The sequence below is a fragment of the Rhinolophus ferrumequinum genome, chromosome 18, assembly GCF_004115265.2.
Source record: "Rhinolophus ferrumequinum isolate MPI-CBG mRhiFer1 chromosome 18, mRhiFer1_v1.p, whole genome shotgun sequence".
In the NCBI taxonomy this organism is placed as follows: domain Eukaryota; kingdom Metazoa; phylum Chordata; class Mammalia; order Chiroptera; family Rhinolophidae; genus Rhinolophus; species Rhinolophus ferrumequinum.
The window spans coordinates 7,018,573-7,039,617 of NC_046301.1; the positions used below are offsets into that span (position 1 = coordinate 7,018,573).

At 33.6% G+C, this 21,045-nt stretch overlaps 1 protein-coding gene across 2 annotated transcripts in view; it reads left to right on the forward strand.

Annotated features, from left to right (window-relative positions):
- The window catches only part of FAT4 (FAT atypical cadherin 4), a 159,362-nt gene that overhangs the window by 128,836 nt on the left and 9,481 nt on the right, over positions 1–21,045 (forward strand). The window contains exons 10-15 of one of the 2 annotated variants that reach the window (XM_033133778.1): positions 5,880–5,984; positions 9,883–10,190; positions 13,255–13,340; positions 14,207–14,386; positions 18,280–18,404; positions 20,043–20,260. In XM_033133778.1, coding sequence (XP_032989669.1) covers positions 5,880–5,984; positions 9,883–10,190; positions 13,255–13,340; positions 14,207–14,386; positions 18,280–18,404; positions 20,043–20,260 — 1,022 coding nt within the window. The remainder of the gene's footprint in view (positions 1–5,879; positions 5,985–9,882; positions 10,191–13,254; positions 13,341–14,206; positions 14,387–18,279; positions 18,405–20,042; positions 20,261–21,045) is intronic. The other variant, XM_033133779.1, reaches the window with a different exon arrangement.

A 21,045-nucleotide genomic window follows, 5' to 3' on the forward strand; every position in this document is an offset into this window, starting at 1 on the left:
TCAAACCAAGAGACTATCCCTAAGAATCCCCCGGGGTGATTAAGTGTTAGCTGGGATTTTATGTGGAGAACATCCTGTAAGGATGCAAGTCTAAAGATGAAAATTATTATAATAATAATAAAATTATTATAAATACAACTACAACACAAATATATGAAGGGATATGGTTATTATACTGCCACCAGTTTATTCCTGATATATATTTTATTATCAAGTTTGTGACCATAGAGTCACATAAGAAATATGGAAAAAGATATTTTTGAATGAATGGGTGATTTAGAGGGAATGAATTTATTTGTATAAGCTTACATTTCTGATCTCTTTTCTTAATTTTGGGAAAAATACAAAAGGAAATTGAAAAAAAAATAGTAGAGACTTTGTATTCTGTTATAATCACTTCATGTTTCATTATTAAGAATATTTTCCTATAATTTAATTTTCTACACTAAATGGAGCTTTAATTAGTTTTAATACAGAGAATTACAAAAGATGAATAAATTTTAATATAGTGTAGGACATGTGAGAAATTAATTTCTAGATTTTTGCTAAGTTTAATAATACCAGCAATTACATATGCCTCAGTAAATCAGAAGAAAATACCTTCCGTATCATTCATTCCTTAAGCTCAGGGGATCTGGAAAGAAAACAGCAGCTTAATAACTACAAATCCAAAATTTCTTTTCCTATACAAATGAACATTTATTGCATTTGTAGAACACTAATTAGAAAGCACAATGACAGTCAGTAACCACTGAGCATTTTGTCTGCCTGCCCCAGATTTTCACTGCAGCTTCCCTTCATAGGAAGAGCTGGTGTTATCAGATTGGTGCGAAAGTAATTGCGGTTTAAAAGGTTAAAAAATAATTGCAAAAACCGCAATTACTTTTGCACCAACCTAACAGAAGACAGCAAGTCCATGGAGCTTCTTTCTAAATCCGGGTCTCTCATAACAGAATTAGTTCATAGCCCCTTTAACCTTTCCCTGTGACTTCCACACATCTGGATGCATTTTAGGTGTGGTATTCGGAGTGACACCAGGAGTTTATCACCATATGGAGGAGTTTTCCTATGCTCTCAAGTTGGTCCTGATAGTTTAGAGGAGGACGAGATTTGTCCACGCATTACTCTTATGTCATTTGACAGTATGAATAGGAATTTTTCCCAGATATATAAAGTTACGTACAGGTTGTGCACAGAAATTTTACTGAGAAACTTGGCAAACATTTGCATTCATGAAGATAGGCGTAGTAACGAAGAGTTATTCTTTTACAATCACAAGTCACAGATTACTGTTGTCAATGACTGCGTTACCAAGAAACCATGGAATATAAACAAAAGTGAGTGAATAGATGTGAGATGAAGTTTCCAGTGAGATACAGAGGAGTGAGTGGCTCATGTAAGAGAGGAGAAAAGACTCAATTCTTGTTTTCATTTTATTTCCAAGAGTGGAATTAGTTTACCTGGTTCGTAAGTGATATATTAACCTATCGTAGCATTAAAAACAGGTTTCTAGTACCTTAAAGACTTCTTATTTCTGCAGAAAATAGGCATGTATTGGTAGGTTCATCACGGATACGAGGTTTGGCATTATACGTAGTCATCTGTAGTCTCACTGAGATTGTATTTGTGCATGTTTTAAAATTTCAAATCGTTTTTTTCCTTTAGTTTTTCTCACAAGCAGCCCTTATTAATACATATTTTTGCTCTGTTTTGATATAAAAACATAATACTATTTGATGAGGACATTTCAGTGAGCTATCTTCATAGTGCTTTTTACAACAAGAGGAAACTTTTACATAGTGCTAGTTTCTGCTAAAATAATAAAACAGCTTACCAGCAGAATTTTTCAGAATAAACAACATAGATGTATTATGGAATTATATTTGTTGATAAAATCAATTTAGATATAATCCAGGCTTTGATAGTTGCACACAGTCCCTCTTTGCCTCTATAGATAAGAGATATAAAAATAATATTTATAACCTAATATATATATATATATATATATATGATCTAATACATTAAATTGACACCTATATGAACTATAGGACAAAAGAAATCATCATAGCTTCACAGAATGGCCAAATTTAACAGGTGAGAATAAATGTGGCTCAGCTCTACCTAATCTAACATTAAAATGTGCTATTGGAATGAGTGAAACTCCAAAATACACCCTGTTGAAAAGACTATACGTGATCACCACAGATTCAATTTATGTTCAGCACTTCATCGCACCTACTCCTGTGCGTGAGATACATGCTTAGTTTCTTCAGCAGGCTTAGTGTCGTGTCTGGAGTCTGTGGATCCCTGGCCTCCTCGTATGCATTCATTTTCATCGTCAGCAACCCCATTCTCATGTGCTAAGAGCTTACACTTCCTGAAGCACAGCTCTTCTACCTGTGATAAAGACTGTGTATCAACACAAGTAATTGATGGATGTCAGAGCAGTGAGATCAGCCTCTTCTAAACAGCTGCTCTGACAGTTAACATTATCTTAAGAGAAAAAGGCTCCCTCAGTTCCCAGACATGGTGCAAGCCTTACCAGTCTCTTCCAAGCCTCAAGGCACTGACGAAAATTGTTAATTGACTTGCAGCATTAATTAACTTAATGATCCAAGATTTTGCTTCATGGTGCTCCAACACATCAGATTATTTTTACCAGAAGCATGTTAGAGTAATTCCAACCACTGCATTCTCTGATAATTATTACGCCATTAACACTGAATTGAAGTTGATTCCCATGTGAGGAACAATCCAGAATTTGTTGCTGACTCCTAATCGGGTAGTTAATAGAGCACACGTGAACTTTCCAAACCTGAGAAAATATGCATTTAAAGGCTTTCTTTTGATTCTAAGTAGAATTCTGACATCTTTCGCTCACAAAATAGAAAGAAAAGTTCTTTGAATAATAATTCGAAACAGTTTTCAACTGTATCTTTGAATCTTAATTTTTAGTATGGTAACCTCTTTGAAATTCACTGATTGTAAAAAGAAAATTTGATACTCATTAAATGGGATACTCATACTGAATTTTTCAGTGGTGAATAATTTACATATTCTAACACCAAGAAATAAGACTATTTTTCCTAAACTTAACAATAAATTCATTTATTTGACTCCTACCAAAGTCATTTCTTACTTTTTTGATAATTACCTACTAAGGAAAAATAAGAAAAAACACTTTTAAATTAAAATGTTAAATGAAAACTTTATTTTTTCCTCTTATCAGTGTCTATATTGTATACTGAAAGAATCAGATCCTATTGAGAACATATTTTAACTTTTAAAAGAAATTCTCAAACTAATGCTTTCTTAGTTTTGCAGCTTATCCTGACGTTTCTGTAGTTACTGTGTGTTTTAATACATGAGTGAGTCTGACTTATTTTAAGGTTTCTTTCCACCCCTCACTTTGGTTAACTGAAATAGACTTTATTTTATATTTAAATTAAACTCAATGTTAAAATCTCATTTTGTAAGGGGTAAATAAGACATATAAATTATATAAATCCCCCCCAGAAAACCTTACATTTCTTTTGTTGTTGTTGTCATTGTTGCTATTGTTTAAATCAGCATTTAAAAAAATTATTGTTTCCAAACAAGATTCAGAAAAGATATAGTTGAGATTTATAAGATTGATGACTTGGGTTTTAATACTCATATATATTTTCCTTGGGGAGCACCTATGGCCAGATATTTAAGTAAAATATATATGGCAGTGCCCCCTAAATTGGTTGGCTTTGTTTCCCTATTTCCAGTCTTCATGAAGTGAAGTCTGTAATTTTGTAACCCACTCACGTATTTTCACAATATAAAGGTTACATTGACCACACCTATCAAGTATATTAATCTGTGTATTTAATACATGTTACTTAGAACATAACTCTAAAAGAAATTATCAGAAGAAGAAAATGAAACCTTACTTAGTCCAATAGCACACGGAACAATTATGTATGCTCCTACAGTGGGGGAGGGGAAGGGTAGAAGCAAGTTGTGACATTCCTCATGGCAAATAAATCATCAGAAGTATAGCTAACAGGTCTTATTTATTCCCTATTGGGCAATACTGATATTCTGTTAAGGGAAAAAAACAAAAACCCTCCTTTAGAATAATCTGTCACAAATCCAGCTGGGAAACACCACAGGAGAGAGTTTATGACAAAGCATCTCTCTGCTGTGGTATTTTGCACAGTCTTAGGGTAAAGTTGTCCTGTTTGTCTCTCAAACGGAACACATTAGTACAATACTTGAAACATAATTTCTGTGCCTCTGGTTTCCCCTTCGAATAGAAAGGTATTCCAAAATTGTTAGTGTTTTGCCTTGTGAGGCGGTTCCCAATTTTATTTATAAAGGAAAAAATGTTGTGTTTATTACCCAGGGATGTAGAGAAACATGTTTGTTAGCAGTGTCAGGCGGTCTGACTCACGCTTGTAATTTCAAACCAGAACAATTGCAGCTACATAATCAAGCCACAAAAACAGAACTAAATTAAACAAAAACTTTGACTATGTTTTAAGCATAGTTATGATGAAACGGATTATCTATGCTCAACATTAAGTCTAGTTGTGCATATGAAACTCACATGTTTGCATGAGACATTTAATAAAAGCATTAGTACAATCATGCTGGGAAGTAGAAAACAGTTTTACAGAAACAAAACTCTATTTAATTAAATAAATAATTAAACTCTCCAGTCAATGAATGGAAATTAAATTCAATGGCATCACATTGTTTCCTAGAATCAGAAAACTAGAAACTAGTCTACCTACATATAATGCATTTCTAATATAATAAATATGTTAATTTATTAAATAGTAATTAGTGGTTTTAAAACACATCTCGGTTTACATAAGAGAAAAAAACACAAAAACACAACACCACCACAACAAAAACAAATGGGACTCGCCTTATGCCCTAAACTTTGCCTAACCAAGTGATCAACTATTCAAGTATAACTTGGTGACACCTGGGTATAGGAGCAGACCTACATTGGTCTGTACCATTGTTTTATCAGTTCTCAGATAAGATATTAGCCTCCAAGGACCTCTTCTCCTTCATACGTGAAATGTACATGTTTCCTGTTGAGTGCATCGTTTCCTCCCATTAAAATGGAAACTCCATGTTAAGACACTGTCTGCTTCCTTGACGGCCATAATCCCATCTTCTAAAATGTCTGGTTCATCATAGGCACTCAGTTAATATTGACTCAAATTAAGAAGGTGATGTATGAGAAAAGTCCTTATAAATTGAAAAAAAATGTACTTAGGTGTTAATGTTTTTTAAAAAAAACAAAGTATACATAATCTAGTGGACAATAAATTTTGATAAGTATTGGAAAATATATTTAATGTGCTTTCTTATGTCTTATTCTGCTTTACAATAGATATGTATGTATACATTAAGGGATATTTCTTGACAGTGAAAGGATTGTAGTTTTGCAAATAAGCTAAATTAGATTGATTCTTACCTTTAAAATGTCTGAGTCAAGTAAATCTCTACAGTGAAAATTATACTGTAAAATTTTCAACTCTCCAGTTACAAAATGTGCAAAATGAAGCGACTTTGAAAAGAAAAAATACATTTAGTGAGAACATTTAAATATGTTCAACATTTGTAATTTCCCTGAAAACAGTAGTTCCTTTCAAGATGTATATATAAATTATTTCCTAAATATTATTATCTATATTTTTACAATAGGACAACTAAATAAGATATTAAACTCCGAGATAATACCCCAATTTCTTCATGTCAACTAAAATGTTCTCATATTTCTTTTCTCCAAGATATAATCTCTCAGGATAGATTTCTATGTGTGGTTATGCAGTGATGATGTTAATATATTTATCCATCAGATTTTTTTCAATGAGTTTGATACTTTTCAGGAAAAATGTGCGAATCTTCAGTCAATTACTGTGAATGCAACCCCTGCTTTAACGGTGGTTCCTGCCAAAGTGGTGTGGAGTCCTATTACTGCCACTGCCCATTTGGTGAGTACAGCTCACTCATTCATACAAAATATCAATCCATTTTGACACACAGGTTAACAATTTTGTTTTATCGTGGCCTTGAGTGATTAAGAAAATATTAGATGTTTTACACAGGAGATTTTAGCAAAATAAAATCCCAATGGTTTAATATTCTTAAAAGTTAATTATGGGAATGCTGTTGAACATATTGCTTTGATCGTTACTAGAAAAATCATCAGCTCAAGATAATCGAATTTGATGTTGTCTTCTCTGGACATTTGCTCTCAAATATTTACGGACGTCTTCTTGTCAGCCTAGAACCTATCAAATAAAAATTATTTCAGACACTATTTGACGTCATTCTCTCTTTCAGATCTTTAAAAATAATTAGTCCAAATGATTCTTGTTTTGTTTTGCTTTTGTTTTTTACGTTAATTCAACCACTTATGTTGGAAGGATTCTGTAACTAACCAGGAGGTTTTCACAATAGGCTTTTTGTAAATAATATCAACATAACTAATATAATTCAGACTAATGTATTCTTTTGAGAAAGTTTTTAGAATTAGTTTGTACACATACATATATATTCACCATAGTGCAGTGAACCAAAAGATTCCTTCCAGGTGTCACTCAAATGTTGCCCCGCACTGAGACAGCCAAGGATAATAAGGAAAGCTTAGGAGGAAGCTTTAAATTAAGTTGGTGTTGCTGTGTCTCATAGTTTTATGATCACCTCATTACTTGAAAGGCTGACTATCCCACGCCATATCCATCTCCGCATGTCCTGCAGTGGTTAAAATCCCTCTCTCTCTCCATAAGCAAAGGAGGAGGAGAATATTTTTCTGGTCTTTCCTTGGACAAATTACTGTGGACCCAAAAAGTGAATCTTAATGTATAGTAGAAAATAGCACTTAAAAAGAATCTGACATTTCTTGTAACTAGTCAAATGTACTATTAATTCATTTTCAAATAAGTCTATGAGTCTATCTAGTTTTGTTTTATAAAGCACAGCAATGGAATGATAAAGAAAAACAGACTATAAAAGTATCTCATTGTGAGTCGTGCATTTTGGCAATGGCCTTGAGGCCCAGATATTGTGGGTATTGTCTAAAGTTAAAAAGTGAAAACAGAACTATTCCCAGGTGGTAGAACCACTAGAACACGATTTTATTTTCAGTTCAGTATGACATTCAGTCCTTTTTAAAATTTCTTTGAGATTCTCACCAACACTGCTCATGAAGACAGTGAAAGGTAGACCCAGGTCAAAAGATTCACAACTTTAGATATCCCAAAACATCTTCCTTTCAATGATAATTTATAATCCTACAGGAAGCTGTCCTCTACACATAACCACAATCAGTTTCATCGTTTAATTTGTGGTCTGGAATGAAAGATAAGGAGAGAGGAAAGTGGAAAATGATTTTGAAGTAATCCAACAAAGGTTGTTTACATTTTTAAAGATTCCTTTGCATTCCAATTGTAAATATGAGGATTTAAGATAATTGGTACTAAATCAGAACAAACTGTTGCTACAGTGTAGCCGTTATAGTAGTCATTGCCTATTGGTTGGAAGTGTTGTGGGGTCCAAATGGACCTTCTCCTCACCTTACTAAAGCTCTGTAGGGAAAGGGGGCTAGCGCAACAATGTAAATTAAAAGAGAGACAGATCATATGTAGCTGGCAGTGCAAATTTCTCTCCTTACTTCTTCCAAGTAAGGAAAAGACAAAAAACATTATTTAAACTTAGACATCCTCAGAGAACAACAGAAGCACTTACAAAACAAAACAAAATCTTCAAACAACAATGCATGAGTTGAGACCAGAGAAAGTTAAAAGGAAAAAGTATTTTCCTTTTCAAATTGAATGTGGGTGAAGCATACAAATAAAAATGGCAGATGGAATGCCTCAAATAAATAGCTGGAGGTGGTTACACATGCATTCTATAAAATGACATTGTCACTATAATTTTGAAGTTAGAAGAAAGTTTCACTGTTTACCTTCTCATCAGTGAAGGATGTGTTATTTGGATTTAAAATTTGTTTTAAGAAATTTAGATTTTTTCTTTAGGTCATATTTCAGAAAAAAACATAAAGTACTTAAGACCTTATAAAGAGAGCCTCTATAATTAATTATAACTTCCTGTATGTATATATGTATATCTTCCTATATGTATACATATAAAATATCCCTTATTAGAGTAATTTTAATAATGTTTCTTGAGTTTTATGTAGGTTTAGTTCATGGCATTTCATTTCGAAGGCAGTTATAAAATCCTCATTAAATTTTATTTTTGTATTTCAAAAACAAAAATCTACCTATCTCTAGAAACAGTAGCACAATTCCTTAAAGAGAAAAAATATTCCATAAAGAAAATTTTCATGTCTTAAAATACAGTATTAATTTGTATAAAAATATAGAACATCTTTCTATATTCAATTTTAAGCACATTTTCATAGATTTATTAAAATCTAATCAGCAGAGACCTGAGGGAACACATACTGCAGATTTTTCTTCAATCATCTATTTAATTTGTACGTTTTATCTTGATTTTTTCTTTATCTTTGGTTACTCTTGCTGTATATATAAGTTATCTGTAATATAATAAATATATGTTTAATATAAGTAAATTTAAAAATTTTATTACATATAAATATAAATTACAGATACAATATAAAATGTAAATGCTATACGATAGATGAGATATATTTATCATATATACATAAATGTATGCCATATACAATATATGATATATAACAAGTAGTATCCTCATAATTTCTTTGCCTTTTCTTTAACTTTAGTTAATGATTAAAAATAAATTATATATATTCATTACAATGGAAATCATCTCAGCCTTGACAGGAAAATAGACATATACTTTTATAGCAGCTTCTAGGCCATTTTAATTTAAAGAACATTTGGACATAAAATGTGGTGTAGCAAAACAACTAGACAATCAGTAGATCTGGCCTCAAATATTGGCTCTGTCTCGCATGGTTCTGTGGCCTTGGGCAAGTTTTAAGTATTCTGTAAAATGATGGCGTGGATTCCTTCTGGCTGAACAGTTCCCGTACGCTAAATGTAATGCATTTGCAAGAGATGTGCAGCCAAAATTAAAGAGTGAAAGCTCTGCAAGTTCACAAGAGTCATGATGTATTGGCAGGGGTTAATTTTCCAATCATTTGCTACAGTCTACTAATATTTGTGGGAAAAGAATTTTGGCATAGCATTGCAACATCAATAAAACTCATTTTTCAAGTTTGAAAAAGAACCAGCACAAACAAGTGAGAATGCTGGATTTTGGAAAAAACAGCAAGCTATTTCCAAGTAGCCTGGTATAAATCATACCCAAAGTGGGTATGAAACAAGAAAGAGATAAAAAACTAAGACACTTATTTCCTTTCCTAAAAGCAGTGTTTGAATCCCTTCCCTAATTTTGTGATCCTTGAAAATACCACAAGTACAGGGACTGATTTTTTTTTTTTAGTCAAAACAGAATTAACCATCCTCAATTGAATTGATATTGTTTTTAATAATTGTATATCATGAAGGAAATATTTGAAAATTACAGCACATTAAAATTTTAAAAAGATTGACAAACTAATTTTAAACGTTTTCCAGGAAAGAGATCTTTTCAGGCATACTCTATTCCACTAAATCTAGTTTTTAGAAATGGGACATACTTAGATATATTCCCTAATTGGCCAAGGAAAAGCAGTTGCATCAGTTTGTCATCTCTGCTATATGTTTTAAAGATCATCAGTTCATTTTATTTCAATTTGATTTAGATGGTATTCTTTGGAGAGTAATGAAAAAACGTTAAAAGTGTGACTTATTATTGTAACTTAAAAATATCTTAAAGTCATTTACTAAAACTTCACTGGAATTGGGTGTGTCAATTTGTCAATTTTCCCATCTACAGGTGTCTTTGGAAAACACTGCGAATTGAATAGTTATGGATTTGAGGAGTTATCATACATGGAATTTCCCAGCTTGGATCCCAATAACAACTATATTTATGTCAAATTTGCAACTATTAAAAGCCATGCTTTATTGCTTTACAACTATGACAACCAGACAGGGGACCGGGCTGAGTTTTTGGCCCTTGAAATTGCTGAAGAAAGACTAAGATTCTCTTATAATTTAGGCAGCGGTACATATAAACTCACGACCATGAAGAAGGTGTCGGATGGACATTTTCACACTGTGATTGCCCGGAGAGCAGGGATGGTAAGGCACTTACGATTTCCTAATACTAACAGGTCACCTTAACTGGGGTAGTAGGTACCACCTCACCCTAGTTCTCCAAGCATATGCAAAATAATCATGTTGATAAGACGTTGTCTGTGGCCTCATGTGGAATAGACGATTTTACCTGATGCCCGCCAAGGTCCCTTTAAACTTAATGAACGTTTGATTTTCTCAAACAAGGGCTTGGGAGGAAGAAGGAGAGCAAAGAAAGAGGCACCGCAAGGTATGCCCAAAAGGAGAGAGAAAATAATTGTTTGTTTGTTTGTAATATGTGGCCATAGTCATCAGGTTTTGAATAATACCAAATATGGAAAAAAAAGACACAAAAAACAAAAACCAAAACACCCTTGTCATGTTTACTTCAGTCAGAGGAAAAATGTCTCCCCCTTTCAGAAAACATCCAAAATAAGGTCCCTACTGGATGCTGAACAGTTTCCTACTGTTCAAAAGGACTTTGTTGGAAACTGGCAAAATCATTAACTTCTCCATTTGGAATCATTGCATAGGGAGGATAGAAACATCTCAATTTACAGTGGGACTGATAGAAAAATTCAGCAGTAAAAAAAGATGCATATAACTCTGTAAATTGCATGAGCTACTATTCAAAGAAAACTTTCCCTCAGATATTTGTTCTTTGATTGGCATAACCAAGGTTTTAGAAAATAAGAAAAATATGTTAAATATTAAGGTTGAGTAAAATATAATACCATTATCTAAAGTATTTTTCCTAGTTGAGGCATTCATAAATATTCATTGATTGCTCTAGCTTATAATCGCTTTAGGGATCTTCAGAATGGATGGTTACTTTGCATAAACTTACACAGAGATGTGTTAACGTTTGCTTTAGAAATAAAGGGAATTGTGCTTAAATCAAATAGTCAACATAAGTAACATAAATTGTATCATGAAAACCTAAAACTGCTTTTGAGATCGAATGTCACTCAATTTTATAGATCACTGGAAAAAATATACTATTGAAAGAGTTAACTAAATGGGAAGTGTAAATGTTTCCTAAATATGTTAGTATTTATTATAATTTCCTTGAGAAGGTGGCAAGAAAAGAAACTTACTTGGCTCATGAGAGTCCATTATATGAAGCTTATAATCAGTTATAATAATTAACTCACAGAGATTTTAAAAAATATTTTAGCCCGTAGCATGTGATGTACAATAACTATAAATTGGGTCCATTCATTATTTCTGAAATGTGAGGTATTTAAGATATACTTTTACAAACCTCCCATCTAAATATATATTTTTATGGACAATCCCTCGAAATCTCTATCATACATAGTATTGATAGAAATAGGATATTAAGGAAATGAATCATTTCTATTCATAATGAAAGTACTTGATTCGGCAAGACAGAAAACCAGAGAGACCTTTGCACGTGAATAAGGGGTGATGTTGCTCAACTTGCTTGACCTCCCAGTGCTGTGTTTCTTACATTTGCTTTGCTTTTATTAAAATTAATCTCGAATGATAACCGTTCATATAAATTAATACTTATGTAGTACACTTGGCCCTTGAACAACAGGGGTTTGAACTGCGTGGGTCCACTTGTATGAGGATGTTTTTCAATAAATACCTGTATTGTTTTTGATCCTGGATCAGGAGTCCATGTACCCAGAGGGCTAACTGTATGCATTGTATGACGTCACTCTATATAGGGAGCACCTGTGGATTTTGGTATCATGGGATTCTGAAACTAACCCCGCGTGGATACCGAGGGACAACTGAAGTTTTGGGGGAGTCAAAAGTTATACGTAGATTTTCAACTGCATGGGGGTTGGCACCCCCTGCATTGTTCACGGGGCAACTGAATTTATATTTCTGCTATCCAAATGGACAAAGTTGGATTAGTCCATTCAACTTTTTCAATAAATTTAGGTAAAACCTTGCTTGTCTGCATTGGTAGAAACCCTCAGTCTTCCTGGATTTTAGGTTAGACCCCTTCCTGTGCTTTACTGACCATGTTCTGAAATACCACTCTGAACATAGTCCTTATAATGTCACCAACTACAATATGCAAAGTTTTGTCATCTGCAGAACTTACTGCAGCTTGGGGAGCAAATGTGGGGCATCACACCAGCATTGTAGAGCCCAGAATAACATGGATATGCAACAAGCTTGGTCTTAAACTGGGCTGCAGCCAACCCCAGTGGCCACTGACTTCTGTCATAGAGAGCCCTGACTTTTGTCATATTCTTGGGCCTCGTGGCCATGATTGATGACTGTTCATTGATCACAAGGACTATTCACACGGTCTACTAGACAGAAGACTTTTGTCTTGGGGTCCAGGGGAGTAATGCATCCCTTCGGATGCGAAAACAACTACTGTTAGCTGTAATTTAAGTATCGTTGGGGAGTTTCTGCTGTATAGCAATGTATAATCATTCTGATTATACATAGATATACTGTAAGATGCTATTCATAAATAAGGATTCTTGTCATAAATAAAAACAGCATCTTATTGATTGCTATACATTATCTCAAATTTTATCTTCAATGCAAGTACTACAATCTTCATAGGTTGTTGTACAGCATATTTACTTTGTACTTTCAAAATCTTTTTGTATATATGTGTGATGTATTACTGAAAGAAGACTTTATAAAGAAGACTTTTGAAAATCCGAAATACAATGTTTTTTTTTTCCTTTTTTTCATTTGTTAAGAGTAGGTGGGTAGTAGAATAAATAGGCTTATTATCACCCCTGGAAGCTGTCCCCAGACCTACTGTATCTGTATGATATTCTAAGAGACGTTAATGGCATTCTTAGTTTTTCATCTATAAAACAAAGGGGTTGGAGAAGATTTTCAAAGCACCTTTGTGCCCTTTATATGTAATGATTTCACGATTTTAATTTTAGATATAACAAAGAAATACGTATCCATAATTTAATATTATATTTATCATAATATACTAAGTCAAAATGTTATAACTTTCAAATCATGGCCAGATAGAAACAAGCCCTTGGCAGTGTTGGCTAATAAGGGCAAAAGGGACCCAAGGTGACCACTGTTTCCTTCTCTTGATGTACAGGCAGCTTCTCTAACTGTGGACTCTTGTTCTGAGAACCAAGAACCAGGATATTGTACCATCAGTAACGTGGCAGTTTCAGATGACTGGTAAGTAAAATGATTAGTTTGATCTTTAGTATTATTTGATATTAAAAAGGAAATTATACATTTGAAAGTAATTTTATTATTGCTAAGTATTACATAAAAGTTTACGATAGTTTATCCTCCTCAAAGGAATTTTTGTACTTTAAAATAAAAAGTTAATAATTAATGTACAAATGTGTGGGAAAAGATGTGAAATGAAGTGGTAGTGATGAGAATAAAGCTAGAGAAAGGAAGGGATAACATAGCCTCTACTCCGAGAAGGTTCCTGAAATAGTTTCATGAGACCTGGGTCCTTCAAGGCTAAGATCAGCACCCCACCCCTTTTCGACACATTCTCTGAATGTTGTATGTGGTAATTATTGGCACATATGGTTCAATAGCACCTCAAACCGAAACACAGCATTACCCCACCTAAAAGATAAGTGATTTTAATAGAAATAGTAACAGAGAAAAATAAACTAGTGACACATAATCCATTGCATTGATCAACTTACTCGCATTCTTTATCATTTCTGTAGTAAAGGAAAACTAGTAACCTGACGTTAATATTAGAATGTTCACTGCTTCTACTGAATTTTATCTTCTTCCCGGGAGTGTGCTCCTTGATAATTCAACATTGTTACCTACATCCCATTTGACTGAAAAATACCACTTCCATAAGTTTCATTATTTTCAGACCTTACAAACCTAATAATTCTCTAGGTATCTGTTTTGTGGACATGTATTAATATGTAATGTTTTTCACTCGAATTTACCGTGCTATACATAAAAAACACATGCCAGAAAAAGTTATCGTCACTCGTTTTTAAACGAAACATTCTGCTGCAATCTATCATGTCGGTACTAATCTGCTTTTCTTTCATATGGAGGACTCTTGACGTTCAGCCAAATCGAGTCACCGTTGGAGGCATCAAGTCTCTAGAACCAGTCCTTCAGAGGCGAGGACACGTGGAAAGCCACGATTTTGTCGGGTGCATAATGGAATTTGCAGTCAATGGACGGCCTCTGGAACCCAGTCAAGCTTTGGCAGCACAAGGCATCCTAGATCAGTATGGCAATTTTATTTCTTACTCTTTTACAGAAAATGCAAAAAGTGTATGATAACTGAGCATCAAAAGATGAAACTATTGTGCCCAAAGCCCTAAAAATAGCAAATGTTTCACATTGTTTTGAATTTTAAATATTTATTTATAGCTGTGAAATTTTGTTTGGCATAACGTTTAATTATGAATTTAATTCTTATTTTCTGGAGTCTAAGAAAAATAGTATATATATATATATAAAAATATATGTATGCATGTATGTATATATATGCTCTATCAGAGTTATGATAACAATTTTATGACTTAAGTTGGTAAATCTCATAGAAAGGAACCTGACAGTTCATACGTGTAAAAATAATATCTACAAAAAAAATATTTGAAATTAAATATTTTAAACATAAGCATATATATTCCCCAGAACTTGATACATCTTTAACAAGTAATAATTTGATTAATTGCAAACTGTAAAACAGTTTTTCTTCATATTTGATTATTGGTTAGGTTCCAATAATGGAATTGACATAGGAATTGTGCAATGACATAGGAATTGTGAAAATAATATTTTAAATGACATAGGAATGACATGTTATGACATAGCAATAACATAGGAATTGTGAAAATAATAATTTAAAATTATTATATTAAAATTATATTAATTATATTAATTATGTTGATTATATTAATTCAAATTATTCTAATTCATATTGAAAATTTAGAAAATTCAGAAAAATATAAAGTAGATTATAAACTACCCATAGACTCACAAAATAATCATTGACACGTCCATGACTGCCTACTATGGAGGTGCCCTATTTTAATTATGGTTGTACACGTGTTTCCAATTTTCTTAACATATTAATAACCCGATGATTAATATGTATTCAAAAAAATGTTTGTTCACATTATTTTCTTGCTTGAGATTTCTGGAAAGAAAATTGGGAAGACTAAGCAGTGAGCACTTCCTAATGTTTGTAACTTAAGTATTTTACTGCGACGTGGCATTTGCCCTTATTTTTCCATATGCTGTTAATATGGTAGTACTATAGTACTACCATATTATCACTAATCGCACTAATTACTTATACAGAAATACAGAGTCCTCATTGCTAACCATTGTAAATTGTTGGATGTGCATCCCTCTGTATCCTTCTCCATGGTCACACAAATAGGTTTTGAAATTTGATGTTTTTACTTTTAAATATGTTGTGAACGTCCTTTTAAATCAAAACATAGAGATCTAAGTCATATGTATGGCCAAATTACTTTCCAGAAAGGTTACAGTGGTAGTATAAGAACATATCTTGCTGTGTCTATATTTGCCATATTATAAACAATGTTCTTACATTAATTTTCCCTCAAATTATGCTTCATGTGAAGCATATTATTTCATGACTTCTCAGAATATTTGTAAATTGAGATAGAATTCTCTTGAAATGAGAATTTTTATTTATCTTTTAATCACTTTTTCGTCATAAAATATTCCGAATTTAAAACTGGAGCTTCACTGGAAACATCATTTCATCTTATTATACTTAATAAGTTTGGTTTTATTCCTAAACATACCTCTACCTTACAGTATTTTGATATGATGGATGCCATTGTCTTTGGATAATGTTGGCATAATCTATAAGATTTAAAGACCAAAATATTTCAAGGCTCCCACATTGGAGAATTTCCTTTCATTTTTTCACTTCAGATTTATCCAGTGTCTTACTAAGATTTATTGGTACCTTACTACAGACCCAACATATTTGTAGTATTTTATTGTATTACTAGTCTATTTAACCTTTACAACGATTCTGTGAGGTAGATACTATATTTTCATTTTACAGATGAGGTAACTGCGTTACTCAGAGTTTATAATCTTGCCCAAAGTCAGCCAGCTAGTGAGTAGCAGAGCCAGCTCGTGAGCTGGGCACTTGGCTCAGATGCAAATACATAGACAAGACAGATCCTTGCTCTTGAGGAGTCCCTTTAAATTCATGATTACTAAGGTAGTGCAGCCGCAGTATTACTTGGCTATATATTAAATGCCCCTAGTTTAATCATTTCCCACTCTCCTCGGTGATGAGATCATGCCTCCTCTATCCTCACACCTCAAACATCATCTCCTGCATCCCTTTCTCAGCTGATGAATTTGCTTTCTAACTTGCTCAGGAAAATGAAGCAATCAAAAGCAAATTCCCCAGAGCTCACCCCACTTCTGTCCGCGCCTCCTGCAGTACCTTGTATCCTGTTCTTTCACTGAACTCTTCCTAGTCCCACAAAACCAAGCCCCTTTTGTGCAATAGATTCCATCCCAAAACCTTCCAGAAACAGCGCTCCAGCTTTTTCAGCATTGTTTCTTTTCTCGTTTCAATTTATGCTGTCGTTTCTCCCATTTTACTTTAAAAAAAAAAAGTGTTTATTAATCCCATTTTCCTCTCTAGTTATCAACCTAATTCTCTCTTCTTTTCCTTGAAAAAATGTTCTTTGTCAAAATCATCAACGGCCTCTGTTTTGCTAATATCAGTGGTTAATTTTCATCTCATTTGAACTTCAGCTACATTAGGTACAGTTCATCTCTCCTCTCCGCTAAATTACTTTATTTGTCCACCAGCACACATGATACACTCCTTGTTTTCTGCTCTTCACCTCTCTTCCTTAACCTTCCCTTTGTATGCATATTCCTTCTTGAAGTCATTGTCTATAGTCCTTGGTTTTTACTACTGTCTGTAAAGCTGGTGACTCTTGAATAGTTATTATCAACTTGGCCTCCCGTCTGAACTTCAGACCCTTGTATCTGCCAGCCTACTCAATATCCCACGTGTGTTTCTAACAAATATCTCAAACTGAAGTTTACAACTGAACTTCTGGCCCTCTCTCCTGACTCCTCCCCAGCCTACTCCTTCCACAGATTGCCCTATCTCAGGTAATAACAACGCAATCCACACACCTGCTCAGCCAAAACTTTTAGACTTACTTTTGACTCTTCTCTTACCAAAAACCTCACATCTAATCTGTCAGCAACCAGCATGACATTTTAAAAACAGAAGTCATTGCTTATCCTGACTTACAAGGCCTTCATGATGCAGCCTCTCCTTGAGCTTCTCACGACATCTATCTACACTTGTTGTTGTCCACTGTGCTCTAAGCATCTGGGGCCCTTGGTGTCCTGCAGACACGCGAGGTACACTTCCACTTCGGGCTTTTTCACTTGCTGTCTCCTCTGCCTGGAATGATTTTCTAGCAGATGTACTTCGTTCTGTCGCTTTCTTTAGGTCTTTACGAGAATGAGTCCTTCCTTTACTGTCTAATCTAGAGATCCGGCAACCCCCCACTCCGCCCCCAAACTCCTAATACCCTTTCTCTGTCTTCATTTTCCCACAGAACTTCCTTCTTTCTAACATACTATACCTTTATCTAATTTTTTGTTTGTTTTTTGTCTGTCTCTCCCACAAGGAAAAGTAAAGATTCCATGAACACATGGATTTTTTTCATTACTTTATCTCCATGCTTGGAATACTGCTTGGCATGTGGTGTAGGCATTCAGGAAATGTTAGTTATCTGCGGGAGGACGTGTGAAGTCAAATACACACATCGCCAGAGATCACAGTAACCAAAGTGTGTGTTAGACAAAGATGTCTTGCTCAATTAAGAATTAATTTAAAGAATAAATTATTACCTCTTTACTGTGTAAGATGTTATTTTGTTTGATCCTTTTTATGAACGAGGCAGGTCATGTGTTACAGGGCAGCTTCTAGTTTGATTAGATGCGACAAATGTATTTGGAACTTGAGTTTCAAAGGATCGAGGGCACGAAATTAAACAGGTTAATAAACATTTAGATCTAATTTTAACAAATTACTCCTCCCACCTTGTTTTGTGCTTTCTGAGTCTTTATTGTGATTTTATTTTAGATGTCCTAGACTGGAAGGAGCGTGTACACGCAGCCCCTGCCAGCATGGCGGCACGTGTACGGATTACTGGTCATGGCAGCAGTGCCACTGCAAAGAAGGACTGACGGGGAAATACTGTGAAAAATGTATGCAAGCTGTTTCATCTTCCACTGGAAATTACAATAACCATGAAAAGTATAAATATATGCACCTAAATATGTAATTGAATTGTTTTCATTCTAATTATTGAAAATATTAAATGGGCAATAATTAGTAAAGTAAAATCACAATTTTAAATTCATTTTTTAACCTGAGGAAGAGTGACATCCTTTTAGGATTATTTACTACATAACTAATTAGTTTCCATTTTATAAACACAGCATTTATTTTTGGCTAACCAATAGGAAGACTAGGCGATTTACACGGCTGCGGGCTAATTCAGGCTTTGGCTTAATATCATTTGCCTTTAAGGGATGTTTCTCTCGTGGATTTTTGTATTTGGTAGAAAAGTACAAGTAATAAATTACTGAACACTGAGTTCAAAATACCATACAACTGCATTATAGTCTATTACAATTAAAGATGATACTTGAATTTTAATTTGTAATTATTGGAATTGGTTTTGAATATGATTTTTTTAAATCCTTTTATTAGTTATTTATTTCTAAACACTAATGTTATTGTCACTAAGACATTAAGGATGTTCAAGCCATCACTAGACCGTGGCATTCTCTAATTTCAAGCTGTACATCCCACTAGCTAACCCTAATGGGGTCTCTTTTATAAAAAATTGCTTCACTTTCAAATAAGGGGTTACTACTTAAATTATAGTATTTAACTGACAACTTTTTAAAGAGTCATTTGATTCTATTATGAGAATGAATAGCAATTCATGATTAAATTAAGGATCGACTATGATCAAAAAGATGTTAGTAGCAGAAGTATAATTGTGCTTAATTATTTAGGATAAAGTCAAAACAGGAAAAGTACCTTGTCACATGATATTTTTTTAAAGTAATAAGTATTTAGTAAGTAGGAACTCAATTATATCTGGAATATGAAATGAGTCATTGGCTTGAGAAACGTCTTATTATTTTAAAAACTGAGATATAATTCACATACTATAAAATTCACCTTTATAAAATGTACCATCCGTTCTGAAACCCTTTTGAGCTCATTTGTGTCCTTTTTTTTTTTGGTCTTTTGCTATAACAAACTTCTATACTTCAGTAGTGTGAACATTTTATCAGATTATGATAAATTATAATTATACATGATGATAAACTAAATTCTACATGATTATCACTAGTCGTATAGTTACAAATATAAAAATTTGTACATTTTTTTGATTAAGTTTCTGATGAGCTAGAGACTATAAAGATTACAGATCATTTTCACTGTGAAAAAATTTATGAATTTTGGATACAGTGAAAATTATAAAACAATAATGTTTCACTGTGTTTCCCACAATTTTAAAAGGTGTCTATCTCTTCAGGTACTCAATTTATGTCAAGTATCAAATATTTAATGAATATTTCCCACCTAATTAACGCCTGTCTTAAAATGTTTTACATTTCATGATTCTGAAATGGATTTAAGCATTTGAAATTAACTGATGCAGTAGTTCACATGTGGAAGTTGTTTTTTCAAGAGGAGGATTTGGGGGACATTAATCCCCTAAACTGTATATTTCATTGTCCCCTTTTGATAATTTTTGTCACCTGCAGACACTCTGTAAGAAATAATGGAAGCATTCATTTTTCCCTTTCTGTGCTGGCTTGCAGCTGTGACTCCTGACACTGCCCTGTCATTAGAAGGCAAAGGGCGCCTGGACTACACCATGAGTCAGAATGAGAAGCGAGAATACTTGTTAAGACAGAGCATACGAGGTGCCATGTTGGAGCCTTTTGGTGTGAACAGTCTGGAAGTAAAATTCAGAACAAGAAGCGAGAATGGCATTTTAATCCATATCCAAGAAAGCAGCAATTACACTACTGTGAAGGTAAGATAAAAGCTAATGGTGACTTCATTTGATTAGACCGCCTGCTGTGTCATGGTTTAAATCACTTCTCCCATAATTTCTGTCCTTTTCTTTTACAACCCATTAGAGTTCCGTCTAACGCTGGGCAACATTCCAATATCATCTGTCTTAACTATTTCCCAGGCACTGGCCAGAGGAACAAAGATCTGAATGGTTTGGTTTCTAACACTTCTGTCTTGGTTTAAAGGGGAGCCCACTGCTAGGTAGGCTGGTATAGAAAGAATCTGTTGTGATCTATTTTGTGGGACAAAAATTTATAGTGCTTTTCCCCCTACTTTTAAACAAAGTAAAACAGAAAGATAATGTGTCTTTGAAATGGAAAAATACTTCTTCTCCAAGAATTATTTCAAACATTGGTATGTATATATTAACTGGCAGGACTAAAATAAGGAAAAACATTTTGAAATTTTTATCTGGCTTTATTCTGGAGCATATGTTCAATTTACTATCCAGGTAAACCCTGTGGAATTAAGTATCTTTGGAATGACTGTAAGTAAAATTATAGCTAATTACTCCAAATAATTTCTAAATAAATCTGTAAACATCATAGTTCATGAGAACAATGGATTGATTTTATCATTAGGGTTTTACATAATTTGTATTTTTTCTCAACTATAAATGAGATGTTAAACTGGTGAACAATTTAATTAGATATGTATTTGCCATCAGCTCTTAGCTTTCTTAATTTCTAAAACTATTATTCTGCTTTCTTTCCCACAAATAAGACATGATCTCTTAGATCATCA